The sequence below is a fragment of the Pipistrellus kuhlii genome, unplaced genomic scaffold, assembly GCF_014108245.1.
Source record: "Pipistrellus kuhlii isolate mPipKuh1 unplaced genomic scaffold, mPipKuh1.p scaffold_m20_p_9, whole genome shotgun sequence".
NCBI classification, from domain to species: Eukaryota; Metazoa; Chordata; class Mammalia; order Chiroptera; family Vespertilionidae; genus Pipistrellus; species Pipistrellus kuhlii.
The window spans coordinates 1393791-1412769 of NW_023425595.1; the positions used below are offsets into that span (position 1 = coordinate 1393791).

Consider the following 18979-nt stretch of genomic DNA (forward strand, 5'->3'; position numbering starts at 1 on the left):
CCAGCCCGGAGCCATCCACCCAGAACCCAGACATCTATCCTGGCCTCAGACCTCCATCCGGGGCCCAGACCTCCCTCCCAGCCCGGAGCCATCCACCCAGAACCCAGACATCTATCCGGGCCTCAGACCTCCATCCGGGGCCCAGACCTTCACGGCGGGGCTGTGAGGCCAACCTGGGGCCCAGGCCACAAACACCGTCATTTGAGGATGTTTTTTTTTTTTTTGTTTTTTAATTTCTTCATTGGTTATTACCTATGTGGCCTTGTCCCCCCAATGTCCCCCCTACCCCCCCATTCATGCCCTCACCCCCCTGGTGTCTGTGTCCACTGGCTAGGCTTATATGCATGCATACAAGTCCTTTGGTTGATCTTACTGCCACCCTCCCCTACCTTCTCTCTGAGGATTGAAGGTCTGATCCATCTGTTTTTGTTCATTAGTTTATGTTTTTCATTATAATCCACAAATGAGTGAGATCATGTGATATTTATCTTTGACTGGCTGATTTCGCTTAGCATAATGCTCTCCAGCTCCATCCATGCTGTTGCAAATGATAAGATTTCCTTCTTTTTTACCACAGCGCAGTATTCCTTGTATACATGTACCACAGTTTCCTAATTCATTCATCTGCTGATGGGCACTTAGGCTGATCCCAAATCTTAGCTATGGTGAATTGTGCTGCTATGAACATAGGGGTGCATATATCCTTTCTGATTCATGTTTCTAGTTTCTTAGGATAAATTCCTAGAAGTGGGATCACTGAGTCAAATGGCAGTTCCATTCTTAAAAATTTTTAATATATATATTATTGATTTTTTACAGAGAGGAAGAGAGAGGGATAGAGAGCTAGAAACATTGATGAGAGAGAATCATCGATCAGCTGCCTCTTGCACACCTCCTACTGGGGATGTGCCCACAACCAAGGTACATGCCCTTGACCAGAATCAAACCTGGGACCTTTCAGTCTGCAGGCTGAAGCTCTATCCACTGAGCCAAACCGGTTTCGGCCATTCTTAATATTTTGAGGAAACTCCATACTGTTCTCCACAGTGACTGCACCAGTCTGCATTCCCACCAGCAGTGCACAAGGGTTCCTTTTTCTCCGCATCCTCGCCAGCACTTGTCGTTTGTTGATTTGTTGATGATTGCCATTCTGACAGGTGTGAGGTGGTGCCTCATTGTTGTTGTGTGTTTTTTTAAATATTTTTATTGATTTTTTACAGAGAGGAAGGGAGAGAGAGAGAGAGAGAGCTAGAAACGTCGATGAAAGAGAAACATCGACCAGCTGCCTCCTGCACACCTACCAGGGATGTGCCCACAACCAACGTACATGCTCCTGACCGGAATCGAACCTGGGACCTTTCAGTCCGCAGACCGATGCTCTACCACTGAGCCAAACCGGTTTCGGCTCATTGTTGTTTTGATGAGGATATGTTTTCCATGGAGTCTCCAAAGGGGGTATAAAGGATGGAGGGAGGGGGGCCGAGAGAGAGACACGTATCCTGGTGAAAGAGACACATCGATTGGTTGTCTCACGCAGGGGCTCTGAAGGGGGGCAGGGGGTGAATCTGCAACCCAAGTCTGAGCCCAGGACCAGTGGCGTAGCGTGGGCTTTCGTCGCCTGGGGCCGACCGGAAATTTGCCGCCCCCCATTTAAAAACGTCTGCGAAAATTTCTATTGCACCACCTGCTTCACCTGCCCCCCTTTCCGCACCCGCGTGGTCTGCTTGGCTTGAATCAGCGCGGGCGCGATTTGCAGTTTTACATATACCTATATTTTTTTAAATTTAAATATCATGGTGATTGCCGCCGCCCCTTTTGATACGCCGCCCGGGGCCATGGCCCCCTCGGCACCCCCCTCGCTACGCCACTGCCCAGGACCAGAAATAGATCTTCCAACCCTTCCGTGCATAGTCCAACGTGCTAACCACTGAGCAACCCTGGCCAGGGTGGGAAAGTTTTGATTTCAGACCATCCTGTGTGGTCACCTGGTCTCTGAGGTGGGACGATGGGCCTTGAGGGCCTCCTGAGCTCCTCAGCTGCAGCCCAGAGCTCTGCGCCCAAACGATCCACCAGGACCTTAACCATTACCCTTAGGCCGGGGCTGCGGGGGAGTGAAGAAGTGTCAGGCCGTGGTGACCAGCGTGGGGCCCGGCCTCATCACCGGCCTCCACCTCCGGCCACGGGCCGTCCACCCCCGCTGGGCTCTCCGGGGGCCCGGGGAGGATCAGGGACTCGGACGCCACGTCCAGGCGGCCTTCAGGCAGGAGGCGGGCCCCCATCGCGGGGACCGGAGTGTCTGCATCGCGGGTCTCAGGCGATGACACGAAGGGCCCTGAGCTCTCAGGCACCTGGAAAGGCAAGACAAGGGTCAGGGGTCAGCCCAGGCGCCCCCACAAGAGGATAGGGGCCCACAGCTCAGTGGGGCCCGGCCGCCTCTGGTCTCAGCACTGCCCTCATGGCTGGCTCTGCGGGCCTCGGTGCCTCAGTTTCCCCATGTGGATTGGGCCCTCCAGAGTCTAAGGCACATCCGGCTCAGGCCCTCGGCTCTCGTTCGGCTGACGCTCGGGCAGAGAGGGCCTCAATGGAGCTGGAGTGGGTCCCGCCACCTCCCCTCCGGGGCCGGCCTGGCCTGGGCGCCACTCACCAGGCTCTCCGTTCTGTCAGGACGTCTGGTGGAGACACATCCTGGGGAGACAGACGGCGGGTGGTCACGGAGGTGCCAGGAGGTTCCTCTGAGCTGAGATGGCTCAGAAGCGATCACCCTCCCCCCAAGATCAGGAAGCTACAGGAAGGGCCACTGTGCCTTGCCCCTCTTTTCTGTTTCCAGAACCTTCCAGGAGCCCGAGCCCAGGGCCCCTGGCTCTGCCCCTCAGACCTGCCCCACACCCTGGCCTCAGCCAGGGCTGCCACCTGGGAGATGGCCCTGGCACCCATCCATGGCAGGAGGGACCCCCAATCTAGCCAGCCCTCAGCCCCAGGTACCGGCCAACTTAGGCCTTGCCCTGTCCTCCCTCAGGCGCCCGGACTTGCCCCATCACCGCCTCCTGTCCGATGCCCAGCCCAGTCCCACCTGCACAGAGACAGCAGCGGGCCGCCTGGCCTCCTCCGTCTCCGGGCTTCCTGATGTAGAGAAGGACGAGGGCCCCAGCCACTGGGGAGAACAGCCAGCCCGCGGCCCACAGGAGCCGGTGCCTGCTCTTCGGCCCTGCGGACAGACACGCCTCAGCGGCCACTCCGCCCTTCACGGCAGCCCGGACCCAGGCCAGACCCAGCGCTGCCCGGGGAGGCGCCTGAAGGACACGCAGCACGAGGCTGAGGAGGTCAGCACCTCGTGTTCACGGGGCCACAGCACTGCAACCCTCTGTGCTCGCTTGCCGAGGAAGTATAGAGAAGTTACGTGTCGCACACACGTGTGCACACATGCGCACATGCACCACCTATGCATGCACCACCTATGCATGCACCACCTATGCATGCACACTGGAGCATTATTCACCCTTAACAAGAAGGACTTCCTGGAGGCGCTGCTGAGGGATGAGTAACTGGGGAGAGACAGACTGGGGGGGGGGGGGGGGAAGCTCTCATTCCCAGGACATGGACCCTAAAACGAAACGAACAGCATCTCCACTCGCTGGCCCAGCAGACGGGCCCCTGGGGAGAGGCCTGGGGGCAGGCCCGTTCAGCCTGCGAGCCTTCCTGGGGGGCCGGCACCCCCAGGGCAGGTAGGGCTGACCCCGCCCCCATGGGGAGCCCCGGTGCCAGGTCTCAGGGGGTTCCCGGCCACGTGAGTGTTGGAGGAAGTGGTGCTCTGATGTCCCCCTGAAGGGACGTCCTGGGTCAGGCCGTGTCCCCGGTGACCCCGCTGGGTGCTCAGAGCCATGGAACTGTCACTGTGGCCCAGCCGGGTGCAGTCAGCGGCGGCCTGTGAACCAGGAGGTCACGGTTCCACTCCTGGTTTCGGGCATGATCCCCAGTGTGGGGCGAGCAGGAGGCAGCTGGTCCATGCTTCTCCCTCATCACTGATGTCGCTCTCTCTCTCTCTCTCTCTCCCTTCCTCTCCGAAATCAATAAAAAGTATATTTAAATAAGTAAATTGTTCGCCATAAAATGGTGAATTTTCTGACGCGGTTCTCGTCCCCAGAACGTACACGTTACACACGACAGGAGCCCCTTACCTGGGCCCGGCAGGCCGCACCGGGTGTCCGCTGTAGCGTTGCACGCCTGTAGGACCACCTTCCCCTCGGGGCACCTGGGGAGGGAGACGCCACTGTTCCTCCCGCCACCTCTGCCCAGGGCCCGGGGCGCTGTCGCCAGCAGCGGGTGGGCTCCGGGTCTGGGTCCCCCAGAGAGCTCCCCGCCCCGCTGTGCTCACCCCAGAACCAGCAGCCTCTCAGAGGTCATGGCCCACGCCCCACAGCGGGGTGGGGAGCCCCCGAGGTCCCTCCCGGGGAAGCTGCTGGGCCCCGTCTGCAGGCCTGGGAGCCGGGGAGAGGCCCGGCTATCAGGCGTCCTTCCTCGTGGTCGCAAAATTAGGGCGTGGTCATTCTTTGTTTCCTGTTCTGAAGTCACGGGGAGGTGTGTTTAGACCCAGGACGAGCCCTTGCTTTCGAAGGCCTCCCGTCGCGTAACAGCTCTCTGCACAGCTGAGTGGGGACCCCGGAGGAACCTCTAAGCCCCCAGCCCCATGCCTGCCCCCATCACCGGGTTCCCCACCTGCCCTTTGAGTGCGGGAGGCGCATTCTGAGACCCCGAACTCCAGGGTCACAGAGTGAAGGACCTGGAGCCGGCCGGCATGGCTCAGGGTGAGCATCAACCCAGGACCCAGGGGGTCACAGTGCGGTTCCTGCTCAGGGCACAGGCCCGGGTTGGGGTCTCCATCCCTGGCAGGGGGTGTGGAGGTGAGGGTGCAGGAGGCAGCAGGTCCATGATTCTCTCTCATCATTGACTTTCTCTCTCCCTCTCCCTTCCTCTCTGACATCAATTAAAACCCATTTATTTTAAAAAGGGAGCCATTCTGCCCGGACCGGTTTGGCTCAGTGGATAGAGCATCGGCCTGCAGACTGAAAGGTCCCGAGTTCGATTCCGGGCAAGGGCATGTACCTTGGTTGCGGGCACATCCCCAGTAGGGGGTGTGCAAGAGACAGCTGACCGATGATTCTCTCTCATCGATGTTTCTAACTCTCTATCTCTCTCTTCCTCTCTGTGAAAAATCAATAAATATATTTTTAAAAAATAAATAAAAAGGGAGCCATTCTGCTAGCGTTTTTCCCGCTGTCATGTCTCCCCAGAAGGCCCTTCCCCTGCCCAGAGCTGCCCCTCCGAACCGTCGATGGTTCCCACATGCCCTCCCTCCTCGGGCCTCTGCTTCTCCCACAGCCCCTGCCCTCTATACCCCTCGGGGCCCCGTCTGGGTCCCTGAGCTTTGGCCTCTGTGCCCGACTCCTCGGGGGCTTTGGAGGGGTGAGCGGGCGGTGGCTCTGTGGGTGGACGGAGCCTGGCCCAGGGCGGCCCCGGGGGACACAGCCAGGCCAGGGGTTCGCTTCATCTGCAGGCGCCTCCACAGGGCGGGTGCTGCCAGGCTCCAGGCGGGAGCACCGAGGGGGCCGCTGCACAACCCGAGGCAGACAGGCCCCGGGCGGGCGGGGACCCAGGCGGCAGGGCTGCCCGCGCCCGAGGCGGTACCTGGTGCAGGGGTAGCAGCCCTCCAGGCAGTGCTCCGAGTCGCAGTAGTACTCCCCGGGCTTGCACTGGCACTGCCGGTCCTGTGTTGGGGTGCAATCACTCACCATCTCCTGATCTGCGGGGGAGGGGAAGGCGGGTCAGGCACAGGGGCTGGGACTGTCCACCCATACCGGCCCCTTCTGGCCGCTGGGTCAGGGACCAGGGCTGGTCTCCCTGGGGGCACTGTGCGAAGTCACGTGTCGCTTTATCTGCCTTCCCTGCCAGTGGACACGGGGTGCACACGGACGGCTCTGACACACGGGAGAGCAGGCCCCGGTGTCCACAGAGGTGGGAGGGCGGGTGTGGAGTGGTTTGGGCCCGTGGGAACATCACCCACTACACCCCAATGTTTCTCCCGAGGGCCGGCCCTGATCCCACGTCTCCCATTGGGCAGGAGTCCCCGCCACCCTGCCCCCATGTGCGGCTCTGGCTCTGGCAGATGTGAGACGGTCCACCCCTCCACTCCTCAGAGACTTTTTCTTTTTCTCTCTTAATTACATTTTTACTGATTTCATTCATTCATTCATCCATTCACTTATCTATTTATTTGTTTATTTGGTTAATCACCACTCCAGGATATTTTTCCCATTGATTTTTCTTTTTTGAATTATCCTCAAGTTTACACCTTTGGAAAACGCTTTTTTAAAAATTTAATATATATAATATATATATACACACACACACACACACACACACACACACACACACATATTCCTACCCTGGCTGGTTTGGCTCAGTGGAATAAAGTGTGAGCCTGCAGACTGAAGGGTCTCAGGTTCAATTCCCGGTAAAAGGCACATGTTGTGGGCTCGCTCCCCAGTGAGGGACATGCAAGGGGCTTCGGGCTCAAGGTCAAGATTCGGGGGCCGGGACTCACCCGTGCGGCAGGTGGCGCACAGCAGGCAGGACCGCAGGCTGTTGGCGTGTTCCATGTACGTCCCCGTGTCACACACCACACACTCGCTCTGGGTGTGAGGGCTGCTGCACGGCTCCTCGACATAGTGGCCTGAGCAAGAGGTCGGGGTGGGTCAGACCCACCAGGCAGCCCGCACCCCACTGTGCGGCCTCCACGCCTGGCCCTGGGTGGCCTCTCGGTGAGAAGACACAAATCCAGTCCCTGGCGTTTGCATTCAAGTCATCTCTGCGTGTTACCAGGTCATGGAAATGACGAAACCACTGCTCCCCCACTGCTCCCCCAACAGCTGTGTGGTGGGGCACCCAGGGACCCGACCCCACCCAGGACACACCTTTGAGACCCCCCCAGGCGCAGCCCAGCGTCCTGGCTGCCATGGGCCGGGGGCCCAGCCTGGAAGGCCCCGGGGTGGACACGTACTCTGCTGGCCAGCACGGTGCCAGGGCCGCCTCCTCCCTGCCACCCCGTCAGAGCCGTGGCTAGTCAGGCGTCAGGGCGGGGCCCAGCGGACAGGGCCTGCCCCACTCACCTGGGGGGCAGCACAGACAGCAGTGCCAGGCAGACTGGTACTCGCCGGGCCCGCACCAGCTGCCCAGGCTCAGTCTCGCCGCGCTCGGCTCAGACGACAGGTTGCTAGAGGTGTTCAGGGTCAGCTGCAAAGACGGGAACCTCGTCACACCGCGTTCATGCCGCCCCCACCCCCATCCTACTGTCACCCCTCGGGGGCCAGAGCACGCCCGCCCACGCAGAGCACCTCCCGGGAACCGGAGGGTCACGCGTGCACGGGCTCTGCACGCAGCAGCCTGGGGAGACAGGGGGCCAGGGGATCCCCGTGCTGGTGGCCCAGGAGCCAGGGGTCACGCGTGCACGGGCTCCACAGGCGGGGTCAGCGGCCTTCCCGTCCCACCTCCTTGGGGTGAACATGTCCCCACGTGTCCCCACGTACAGGTTTTACACGTGAAAAGAATTTAGCAACAACAGCATCAACATCAGCAGAGACGTGACCTGGGGTGGCCGCCCCTCAGGCCAGCAGCTCTCAGGAGCAGGCAGGGGTGCCCACGGGAGGAGGAACAGAGGCAGGCTGCACCCCTCAGCGGGTCTGAGCCCGGCGGCCCCTGCAGAGAGAGCAGTGGGGTTGGGGGCGGCTGACAGATTGCGGGGCAGGGTAGCAACAGTGTAGTGACCGCGATGAGACCACATGGTTGAGGGCGTGTGACTCTGCTTGATTTCAGGAGAGAAAGGCGGGGGGGGGGGGGGGGGGGGGGGAGCATCAGCAACTGGGACCCAGGACAGCAGCCTGGTAGGAGGAAGTCACTCCTCCACAGTAATTACTGTATTTTTCAGACCATGAGACGCTCCGGACCATAAGACACACCAGTTTTTAGAGAAGGGAAATGAAGAAAAAAAGATTCTGAAACAAATAGTGTCCTAAAATATTTTATGTGCATTAAAACCCAACATCACAGTCATAAACACATGTAATCAACCCTGTAAAGTAAACAGCAGCATTTAGAACCATTTTAGAGCTGGGCAAGCACACAGAGACCACACAGAGCAGGGCAAGTAAAAAAACTTTTTTTTAAAAGTATATGTGTAGGCTATATTTGGACCATAAGACGCAGGGACTTTTTCCCCCCACTTCTGGGGGAAAAAAGTGCGTCTTATGGTCCAAAAAATAGGGTACTTTACATGCAAATGCGTCTGACTCGCCCATCGCCCATCGCCCATCGCAGACAGAGGGCAGGATGGGAGAATAAACCATCCCTCACACTGCGTCTCTGAGAGATAAACTCTCCATCCAAATGCACCGAGGCGGAAGGTGAGCCGAGGGGCCCCGCTGGTGTGGTTAGAGCACCAGCCTGTGGACTGAAGGGTCCCAGGTTCGATTCCAACTCAATCCCGGGCTCTGGTCTGGGCGGGTGCAGGAGGCAACCAATCGATGTATCTTTCTCTCTCTGTCTTCCCTTCCACTCTCACTGAGAGTCCATAGGAAGCTGTCATTGGGATGAACAGGCACAATGAAGCCATGTTTATTTTATTTTTTTAATGTATTTTATTGATTTTTACAGGGAGGAAGGGAGAGGGATAGAGTTAGAAACATCGATGAGAGAGAAACATCGATCAGCTGCCTCCTGCACACACCTCCTGGGGATGTGCCCACAACCAAGGAGGGGCCGCCTGGCATGTTCCCGCCAACAGAATCCTGAGAAAATCAACCTGCTCCCGGGCCAGTCCCTGCATCCGCCCTGCCCATGGGACCTATGGCGCCCGAGCCGTGTAGATACCCCATTAATACCTGGCCTCCAGGACGGGGGGCGTGTTGCCTCAGAAGCTCCTGGGGACCTGGCTGCAGCCACCTTGGCCTGCCACCTGCCTCCACCTGGTCCAGAGCTGCCCACACCAAGTGCAGGGGCCCAGAACCCCCACTGAGGCAGCCCTGAACACGCAGGTGTGCCTGGGCTGGTGAAAGCAGGTGTGGGCATGCATGTGCCCCTGTGCGGCAGCCGGCACTTGAACCCACACTTTAAACCTATCGATAAGTCTTCAATAAGGCTGATACAACCTTCCCCCCAGCCCCCAACTAAAGAGAAATAACTACAGTGGGGCAAAGGGGAATAAGGACACATATGTAATGCCTTAATCAATACAGGAAAAAATTATCTACGTATATAAAAGCCTAAGCAACTGTTATGACCGGACAACAGACAACCAGATGACCAGCCAATAGCTATGATGCGCACTTGAAATATGGTAGCAATCATACTTGGGTAAAAACTGCCGTTTGAATTTTAACCCTACTATTCTGACTTCGACCTTCACTTACTTGCTTAAACAATAGGGTAGTTACAGGCAGAACTTCCTTTTTTTTTTTTTTTTTTTTAATTAAAGAGCCAGCCTATGTGCACTTAGTGGTTATCTCGATGCTGGCCTTGACACCTGGCATGGTATTGAGATGGTGGGCATATCTGGTCTCTGGCCTACAAGGTCAGACAGCAACATTTTGTCTAGGAAGAACAGCAGAAAATTCCAAACAACAGTTTGTTGCAAAATAGGGGTTTTCCTTCTCAGAACCTTTAAAAAGAACTACCTGCCCCTGAAGCAGGCCAGTCGTGTGGAATCCGCCTGCGTGTGGTGCTCTTGTGGCTGTCCTGGCCAGATATTTCAATAAATCTTTGCCTGTTTTTTTTTTTTTTTTTTTTTTTTTTAATAAATCATCAGCCTCCAGTGGTCTTATTTTGAACCCAGGGTTCGACCCCACAACACACTGACCATCAGAGAGCAGACGCTAAACACAGGAGCTGCCCCTGGGTGGTCAATGCATTCCCACAGCCAACCTCCTGTCCCTCCACCTCCCCCCTCCCCCCCAGCCAGCTGGCCCAGACCCAATCGGGACTGGGAGAGAGGGCCCTGTCAGCCCAATTGCAAGCCAGGCCAAGGGACCCCACCTGTGCATGAATCTGTGCACCAGGCCTCCAGTCAAAAGTAAAAATAGAGAGAAGGGAGAGGAGGTAAGATGGCGGAAGAATAGATGGGCGGATTCTGAGCCCTCTCCCGAAGCAGAAAGAGAGAGCAACTGAGGGTCTTGTGCTGTGAGTGTTTATCGGCAAGCTGGGAGACAGTGAACACCAGAAGAAACTGCTGGGGGGCTGCTGACAGAGGTGCCCCTCACAGGGAAGCACTGACGAGGGCTGTGTCCCTGCCCGGAGCTACCTACCGGCTTGGACGGGGAAACCTCGCCATCTTGAGAGGAAGATAGGATAGTGTCAGAGGCCTGAATATCCACAGCCGCAGCGACCATCAAGCATCTGTGACCCCCAGAACGCGGATCCCAGGCGGCGCGAACGCCTGCCCTCACAGGATTGCCCCACTGCTCAGCGAAAAGGTCAGATTTCGCAGGGAGAGGGTGGAGAGCGCCCGCAGCGAAAACAAAAAGCCTGCGCGCACTGAGCGCGCTCGCGGAAGCTGGAGGACAAGGGCGGCAATTACAAGTAGAAGCCCCCGCTGTTGGGCTGTTGTCACCCTTGAAAGTGGACGGGGCTCCTAACAGGGGAGATATCTAAAGAGCAACACATTTGGATCTGGCTTGGAGGGATATCGGAGAGTTGCGGGAGATTCCAGTTGCTCGGACCTGCCCCCTCCCCCCCTCGGTAGTTCCAGCTTCAGAGGGGGGGGGGGGCTGGAGAGGCTCTAGAGCACATGTGTCAAACACAAGGCCCGCGGGCCAAATCCTTGATAGCATGTGAGTTGGTTAACAGCACTGTTAAGGAAAAGATTGTTCCACTCATTTTAAATTCACATTTCTGGTTAACATTGTCAGTTTATGACTGTTCAGTAAACCATTCAGCCCGCGATTTAGGCTGGATTTTAGATTTTGGCCCCTTCTCTGATTGAGTTCGACACCCCTACTCTAGAGTCTGGAAGTCAACCTAGAAACACTGCCCCCAGAGGCTAATTCACCAATTGACTCTAGTGTAATAAAAACAAAGCAAAACCTGCTTAAAAATCAGGACTGGATCATAACAATAGAGGAAGTGAATGACCTTCATTACTGCAAATTTTAATTAAAATGTTTAAATTTTATTATTTTTTTTAATTTTTAAATTTTTGTTTTTTATTTTTGTTTTCATTATTTGCAACGTTTACTCAAGAAACTATTTTTTTTCTTTTTCCTCACTTGATTTTATCTTTTTTTTTTTAATATATTTTATTGATTTTGTACAGAGAGGAAGGGATAGAGATAGAGAGTTAGAAACATCGATGAGAGAGAGTCATCGATCAGTTGCCTCTTGCACACCCCCTACCGGGGATATGCCCACAACCAAGGCACATGCCCCTGACTGGAATCGAACCCGGGTCCCTTCAGTCCCCAAGCCGACGCTCTATCCATTGAGCCAAACCGGTCCCGGCTTGATTTTATCTTGATAATTATTACATTGTATATGTAATCAACATTATTACTACTACTAATTTACCTTTTTCATCTTATTTTCTTTTGTTTATTTTTATTATTTTTATTTCATTTGATTATATATATATATATTTTTTTTTTTTTTAATTTCAGGATTACTGTTCTACAGTCTTTATCTATCCTTCTTTCTCCAACGCTTTATTCAATCTCAACCCTACCTTTATGCCTTCACCCTCTTTCCAATCTTTTCCTTTGATACCCTGTTTATCTTAACCCTTTCCTGCTCTAGATTTCCCCCATTCCTTCTGTCTATCCCCTCCTAAAATTTCACCCTACTTGTATATATCTAATTTCCAACTACCTGCTCCAAACCCATTCACACCTCCCTCGCAGTGGTCCTAAAAACAAAACAAAACAAAAAAAAACAAAACAGTCTTTCTCTCTAACTCTTTGAAATTGTATGTTGAATGTTAACTTTACTGAAGTTGTATGCTTTTCTTTTATAAGATTGATTTGCCTATGCTTTTTGTTTGATTGTATGTTTTTGTTAGCTGGGTTCTAGTCACCCTTATTGGTGGTTATTAATATCGCAAACACATTTCTATTCAGTGCCTTGTGTGTTGTACCTGGTTGTGTTGTATTTTGTGCCGTTAAATCAAAGCAGGAGAGAGAGAACTACACAACCAGACATCCTAGATCATGGGGAGACCAAAAAACAGCCCGCATATGAAAGAAAAGCAGGCTTCACCAGAAAAGGAAGTAAACGATATAGAGGCAAGCAACCTACCAGAGCAAGAATTCAGAGTAACGATTTTAAGATGGCTAAAAAGAATGGAAGACAAATTTGACAATATGAGTAAGACCCAAGAGGAAATGAAAAAAACCCAAGAGGAAATGAAGATGACTCAAGATGAAATGAAAAATGACATCGCTACTATGAAAAACTCAATAGAAAACATCAAGAGCAGACTAGAAGAAGCAGAGGATCGCATCAGTGAGCTAGAAGACAAGATGGAAAAAAATACCCAATTAGAGCAGCTTCTAGAAAAAAAAATTAAAAAGCAGGAGGAGAGCCTACAGGAGCTTTGGGACAATGCAAAACAAAACAATATTCGAATAATAGGGGTTCCGGAAGGAAAGAAAACCGAGGTAGATATGGAAAACGTATTTCAAGAAATAATGACAGAAAATTTTCCTGAGATAGAGAAAAAACCCACACAAATCCAAGATGCTCGCAGAGTCCCAAGCAAAATGGATCCCAGAAGACCGACGCCAAGACATATTATAATTAAATTGGCAAACACCAATGACAAAGTTAGAATCTTAAAAGCAGCCAGAGAGAGACAGAAAGTTACATATAAAGGAACCCCCATCAAACTAACAACTGATTTCTCAACAGAAACTTATCAGGCCAGAAGGGAATGGGATGAAATATACAAAGTCATGCAAAGAAAGGGTCTGAATCAAAGAATACTGTACCCAGCAAGAATATCAATCAAAACTGAAGGGGAAATCAGGAGCTTCACAGACAAAAAAAGACTAAAGGAATTTATCTCCACCAAACCAGCAATGCAAGAAATGCTAAAGGGTCTACTGTAAAAATAAAGAAATAGGAAGCAAAGAAGGAACACAGGGGTATAGAATAAAAATGGCATCAAATGAGTACCTATCATTAATAACATTAAATGTAAATGGTTTAAATGCTCCAATCAAAAGACATAGGGTAACAGATTGGATAAGAAAACAAGACCCATACATCTGTTGTCTACAAGAAACCCACCTCAGAAAAAGAGATGTACACAGACTGAGGGTGAAGGGATGGAAAAAGGTTTTCCAGGCAAATGGAAATGAAAAGAAAGCTGGGGTAGCAATACTTATATCTGACAAATTAGATCTCAGAGTGAAGGACATAATAAGAGACAATGAAGGCCACTTCATAATACTAAAGGGAGCAATCAAACAAGAAGAAATAACCCTGGTAAATATATATGCACCCAATACGGGAGCACCCAAATACATTTAAAAAAACTGCTGGAGAACATTAAGGGAGAGATTAACAGCAATACAATCATAGTAGGAGATTTTAATATCCCACTGTCACCCTTCGACAAATCATCTAAACAAAAAATCAGCAAAGAAATATCAATCCTAAATGACTCACTAGACCAGATGGAATTAATTGACATCTTCAGAACATTCCACCCCAAAGCCACAGAATATACATTCTTCTCAAATGCACATGGGACATTCTCAAAGATAGACCACATTTTGGGACATAGGCAAAGTCTCTTCAAATTCAAGAAGATAGAAATCATATCAAGCATCTTCTCAGACCATAATGGCATAAAACTGGAAATTAACTACAATAAAAATAATCCAAAGAAATCAAACACATGGAGACTAAACAGCATGCTATTAAACAAGGACTGGGTTACCAGAGAAATCAAGGAAGAAATTAAAAACATCCTGGAAACAAATGACAATGAAAACACAACAATCCAAAATCTATGGGACACAGCAAAAGCAGTTTTGAGAGGGAAGTTCATATCCTTACAAGCCTATTGCAAAAAACTAGAAAAAAGTGTAACAAATGATCTAACTTAGGGGTGTCGAACTCAATCAGAGAAGGGGCCAAAATCTAAAATCCAGCCTAAATTGCGGGCCGAATGGTTTACTGAACAGTCATAAACTGTCATTGTGATGGAACGCAGCGGAGTGCAGTGATGACAGCGCGGTGCGGGCCACATTGCAAGGCCTGGCGGGACAAATTTGGCCCGCGGGCCTTGTGTTTGACATGTGTGATCTAACTCTACAACTCAAAGAGTTAGAAAAAGAGCAACAAGAAAAGCCCAGTGTAAGTAGAAGGAAGGAAATAACAAAAATCAGAGCACAGATAAACGACATAGAGACCAAAGAAACAATACATAAGATCAACAAAACCAAGAGCTGGTTCTTTGAAAGGATAAACAAGATAGATGGACCTCTAGCCAGACTAACCAAGAAACAAAGAGAAAGGACCCAAATAAACAAAATCAGAAATGAAAGAGGTGAAGTAACAACAGACCCCACCGAAATACAACGGATTGTTACAAAATACTATGAACAACTCTACTCCAACAAACTGAACAACCTGGAGGAAATGGACATATTCCTAGAAAAATATAATCTTCCAAAACTCAATCAGGAAGAATCTAAAAATCTCAATAAACCAGTGACTTGGGAAGAAATTGAAACAGTCATCAAAAAGCTTCCAGCAAACAAAAGCCCAGGGCCAGATGGCTTCACAGGAGAGTTTTACCAAACATTCAAGGAAGAACTAAAAACTATCCTCCTCAGACTATTCCAAAAAATCCAAGAGGAAGGAACACTTCCAAATTCCTTCTCTGAAGCCAGCATCACCCTAATACCAAAACCAGATAAAGACAGCTCAATGAAAGAGAATTACAGGCCAATATCCCTCATGAACATAGATGCCAAAATCCTCAACAAAATTCTAGCAAATCGACTCCAGAAGAACACCACAAAGATCATACACCACGACCAAGTAGGATTTATTCCAGGAATGCAAGGATGGTACAATATCCGCAAATCAATAAATGTGATACATCACATAAACAAATTGAAAGATAAAAATCATATAATCATATCAATTGATGCAGAAAAAGCATTCGATAAAATCCAACACCCTTTTCTGATAAAAACTCTTAACAAGGTGGGAGTACAAGGATCATACCTCAACATAATAAAGCTATGTATGATAAACCCACAGCCAACATCATACTCAATGGGAAAAAACTAAAACCATTCCCTCTAAGAACAGGAACAAGACAGGGATGCCCACTCTCGCCACTCCTGTTTGACATAGTACTGGAAGTACTAGCCATTGCAATTAGATAAGAGGAGGAAATAAAAGGCATCCAAATTGGAAAAGAAGAAGTAAAGTTATCCTTATTTGCAGATGACATGATATTGTACATAAAAAACCCAAAAGACTCCATTAAAAAACTAATTGACTTAATAAATGAATTTGGCAATGTAGCAGGATACAAAATTAATGCCAAGAAATCCATGGCTTTTCTATACACCAACAGAGAAACTGCAGAAACAGAGACTAAAAAAGCAATTCCATTTACCATCGCACCAAAAAAATTAAGATACCTAGGAATAAATTTAACTAAGGAAGTAAAGGACCTATATGCGGAAAACTACACGACACTGAAAAAAGAGATAGAGGAAGATGTAAGGAGATGGAAGTACATACCATAAGACATTTTGGGGGGCTAGCAATCTGAATTTGTCCCAGTAACATGCCTGCTGTTGCACAATCTTTCGAGCTGATAATTAACTCCATTTGAGAAAGAATACAGGAGACCAGCGGCCAGACCTTGTACCCTCACATGTGCATTCTTGGAGTCCTGCCCCTTCCTTAGTTATCTGATCTATTTAGCTAAATACATCCAGCCTACAGGGGCCCAAACCAAGGACCGAACAGCTTAGCTAGAGGGAGGTCACCAGAGCCATCCAGGGTGGAATTAGATACAATCTAAGTTAACCATCGAACTGATTCTCTGGGGGGGGGGGGGGGGGGGGGGGCCGTGGAGGAGGGGACAGGACAGGGAGGGGTGCTGTGAGAGTCCACTACAGAAGCCAGTAGTTAGGAAACAGAGAAACTCAGGAATCTATGCTAATAAAAGGGTAATATGCAAATTGTTAGGATGTCCTCCCAGTAACAATGGAACAGCAGGCTGTGTGGGGCTACCAGGCCTGCTGGGGTGGGGTAGGGGTGGGAGTGAGAGGCAGTGAGGGGTGACCAGGCCAGCAGAGGGGGGCAGTTGGCGACAACCAGGCCAGCGGGAGGTGGGGTGGGCAGTGAAGAGTGACCAGGCTGGAAGAGAGGGGCAGTCAGGGGCAACCATGTCGGCAGGGGAGGGGAGGGGGCGGGCGCAGTTGGGGGCTACCAGGCTGGCGAGGGGTGGAGTGCAGTTAGGAGCCAGTAGTCCAGGATTGAGTGGGAAGTCTGACTGCCAGTTTAGGCCAGATCCGGCCTAAACCAGTAGTTGGACATACCCTTGGGGGTCCCCGACTGGAGGGTGCAGGCTGGGCTGAGGGGGACTCCCCCCTGCATGAATTTCGTGCACTGGGCCTCTCTCTAGTATATACACTGAGTGGCCAGATTATTATGATCTCTGAACACATAATAATCTGGCCACTCAGTGTGTGTGTGTGTGTGTGTGTGTGTGTGTGTGTGTGTGTGTATGTTTTTTCCTTTTCCAAACTTTTATTTGTGCATATTCAATTGAAAAAGATAACTTTTACAGGTTCTTTGGTGCCCGTATTCAGCTTACAAAAATGTAAAAGACTATTCACAAATAAAGCACATTAGCTCAAACTGGAAAAAACAACAAGAAAACAATTCAAGGTAGTGCACACTGTGCCAGCTCTGCTTATGGGGACATGAGAATTACTGCGAAAATAAATAGAGATGTTCTTATGTAAAAGCAGCAGTGTCATGTCTTGTAAACTTCCTTTTTATATTACAGCAAAGTTTGAAATAAAATCCAAAGGGACTGGAGCTTTTTACACTGTAGCCGTGAATGAATAAAAGAGTCTGTTTTCTCAATTATTGTTGGTCCAGTTTCCTTTTGTTTTGAGTCCAATGTGCAGCAGGTTTTAAGAGGTTGGGGATTCTAACCAATTAAGTGATGAATTAATCTCTTTCCTGCTTTCAAACACGAATGGGTAAATCTGTTCCACGGCAGTAGGACAGCCTTTACATCGGGCCCTGTTACTGTGATAGCATGCGTTCAGAGATCATCATCATCTGGCCACTCCGTGAATAAGGAGGAAGTCTCATTGTCTAAGGGGTTCAGGATCTGGGTCTTAGGGTCCCGTGAGTCAGCAGCGGCCCAGTGGCGTAGCGAGGGGGGTGCCGAGGGGGCCATGGCCCCGGGCGGCGTATCAAAAGGGGCGGCGGCAATCACCATGATATTTAAATTTAAAAAAATATAACTGCAAATCGCGCCCGCGCTGATTCAAGCCAAGCAGACCACGCGGGTGCGGAAAGGGGGGCAGGTGAAGCAGGTGGTGCAATAGAAATTTTCGCAGACGTTTTTAAATGGGGGGCGGCAAATTTCCGGTCGGCCCCAGGCGACGAAAGCCCACGCTACGCCACTGAGCAGCGCTGCTTTTCCTGAAACCTCCGCGTGTCCAACTGCCTCTTCCGTGCCAATTCCGTAAACTCCACATTCCATAGAAGTGGCGAGAAGTCGGGTCTGGCCGTGTCCTCCCCGGTGCCCACCCTCCCAGCCCTGGGGGGTCCCCAAGCAGTCACCAGAGAGCCGGGGCAGGGGCCGCCGTGGGGACTGTGCTGTACGCTGCTCGCGCTCAGCCACGGATACACCCTGAGCACAGAGCCTGGGACCCCAAAACATCCCTACCCATGCGGCTCCGGACTGCGGGGCGGGTGCAGCTTCCCTCCGGACTCTGGAACTCAGACTCCGTCCTGCCCCCCCTCCCCTATCTTGCCCCCTCCTGGCTGATGGGGTCTTCCCTCCCCTAATCCCGCCGAGCACCCACCGGTGTGCCGAGGAGGAGGAGTGGTGGCGGCAGCAGGAGCGGCAGCAGGAGCGGCGGCAGGAGCGGCAGCAGCAGGAGCAGCAGTAACATATTCATAGACTTCCAGGCCATGTTACTCCTCTGAGCCAGGCGGGCACTTCCTTGCTTTTATAGGACGGTGACACCCGCCCTCCACACACACACCCCGCCCCTTTCCAGCTTTCAGACCACGCCTTACCTTTTATTGTCACAGCCTACCGGTGCCTCCCCACATCCTTCCTGCCTCTGGACCGGCTTACCCGCCCCTGTAAACGCAAGCTGGGGTTTACACAAACATCTGGGACGCAGACTAGCATGCCCAGGCCAAGAATAATATCCCGGGCCTCAGGCGTCAAACACAGAATCCAGACTTGTATCCTGGGTGTACTTCTCAGTTTGTAACCCAGACCACCATTTCCACAACCCAGAGGTCCAGTGAGGTACCAGACCGCCCCCAGGGGCCCAGACGACCCTCCCTGGCCCCAAAGGCCCTCCCAGGACCCAGACTTCCCTCCTGATCGCAGACCATATGTCAAGGATCAGAAGACCATTCCTGGGACCCATGCAAGCAGATTGCCTATTCCTTAATTGGAGGCCAAATAGCCAGGCTAGTCCTGACCACCATTTCATCATCCCGAGGGTTGTCCTTGTCCCAATCTCACACCTGGGCCCATAGCATCTCCTAGTGACCATACCATGCTTGAATACCCAGATCTACATCCAGGGCTCAGACCTACATCCGGGTCCCTGACTTCATGTCGGGGCCTAGTAGGCCCACCCGGGGCCCAGGCCACAAACCTGGAACACAGAGTTGTATCAGGGAATGAGATCTCAATGGGAAA

The 18979-nt window shown here is 51.6% G+C and overlaps 1 protein-coding gene across 1 annotated transcript; it reads right to left on the minus strand.

Moving 5' to 3' along the window:
* Positions 1–1389: 1389 nt before the first annotated feature.
* LOC118713036 lies at positions 1390–18235 on the minus strand. The gene is made up of 8 exons (XM_045577745.1): positions 18120–18235; positions 7164–7287; positions 6599–6727; positions 5683–5797; positions 4176–4249; positions 3071–3205; positions 2645–2685; positions 1390–2348 (listed from the first exon to the last, which is right to left on the minus strand). The coding sequence occupies exons 1-8, from the start codon at positions 18228–18230 to the stop codon at positions 2091–2093; spliced, it is 987 nt and encodes a 328-aa protein (XP_045433701.1). The 5' UTR covers positions 18231–18235; the 3' UTR covers positions 1390–2090.
* Positions 18236–18979: the final 744 nt, after the last annotated feature.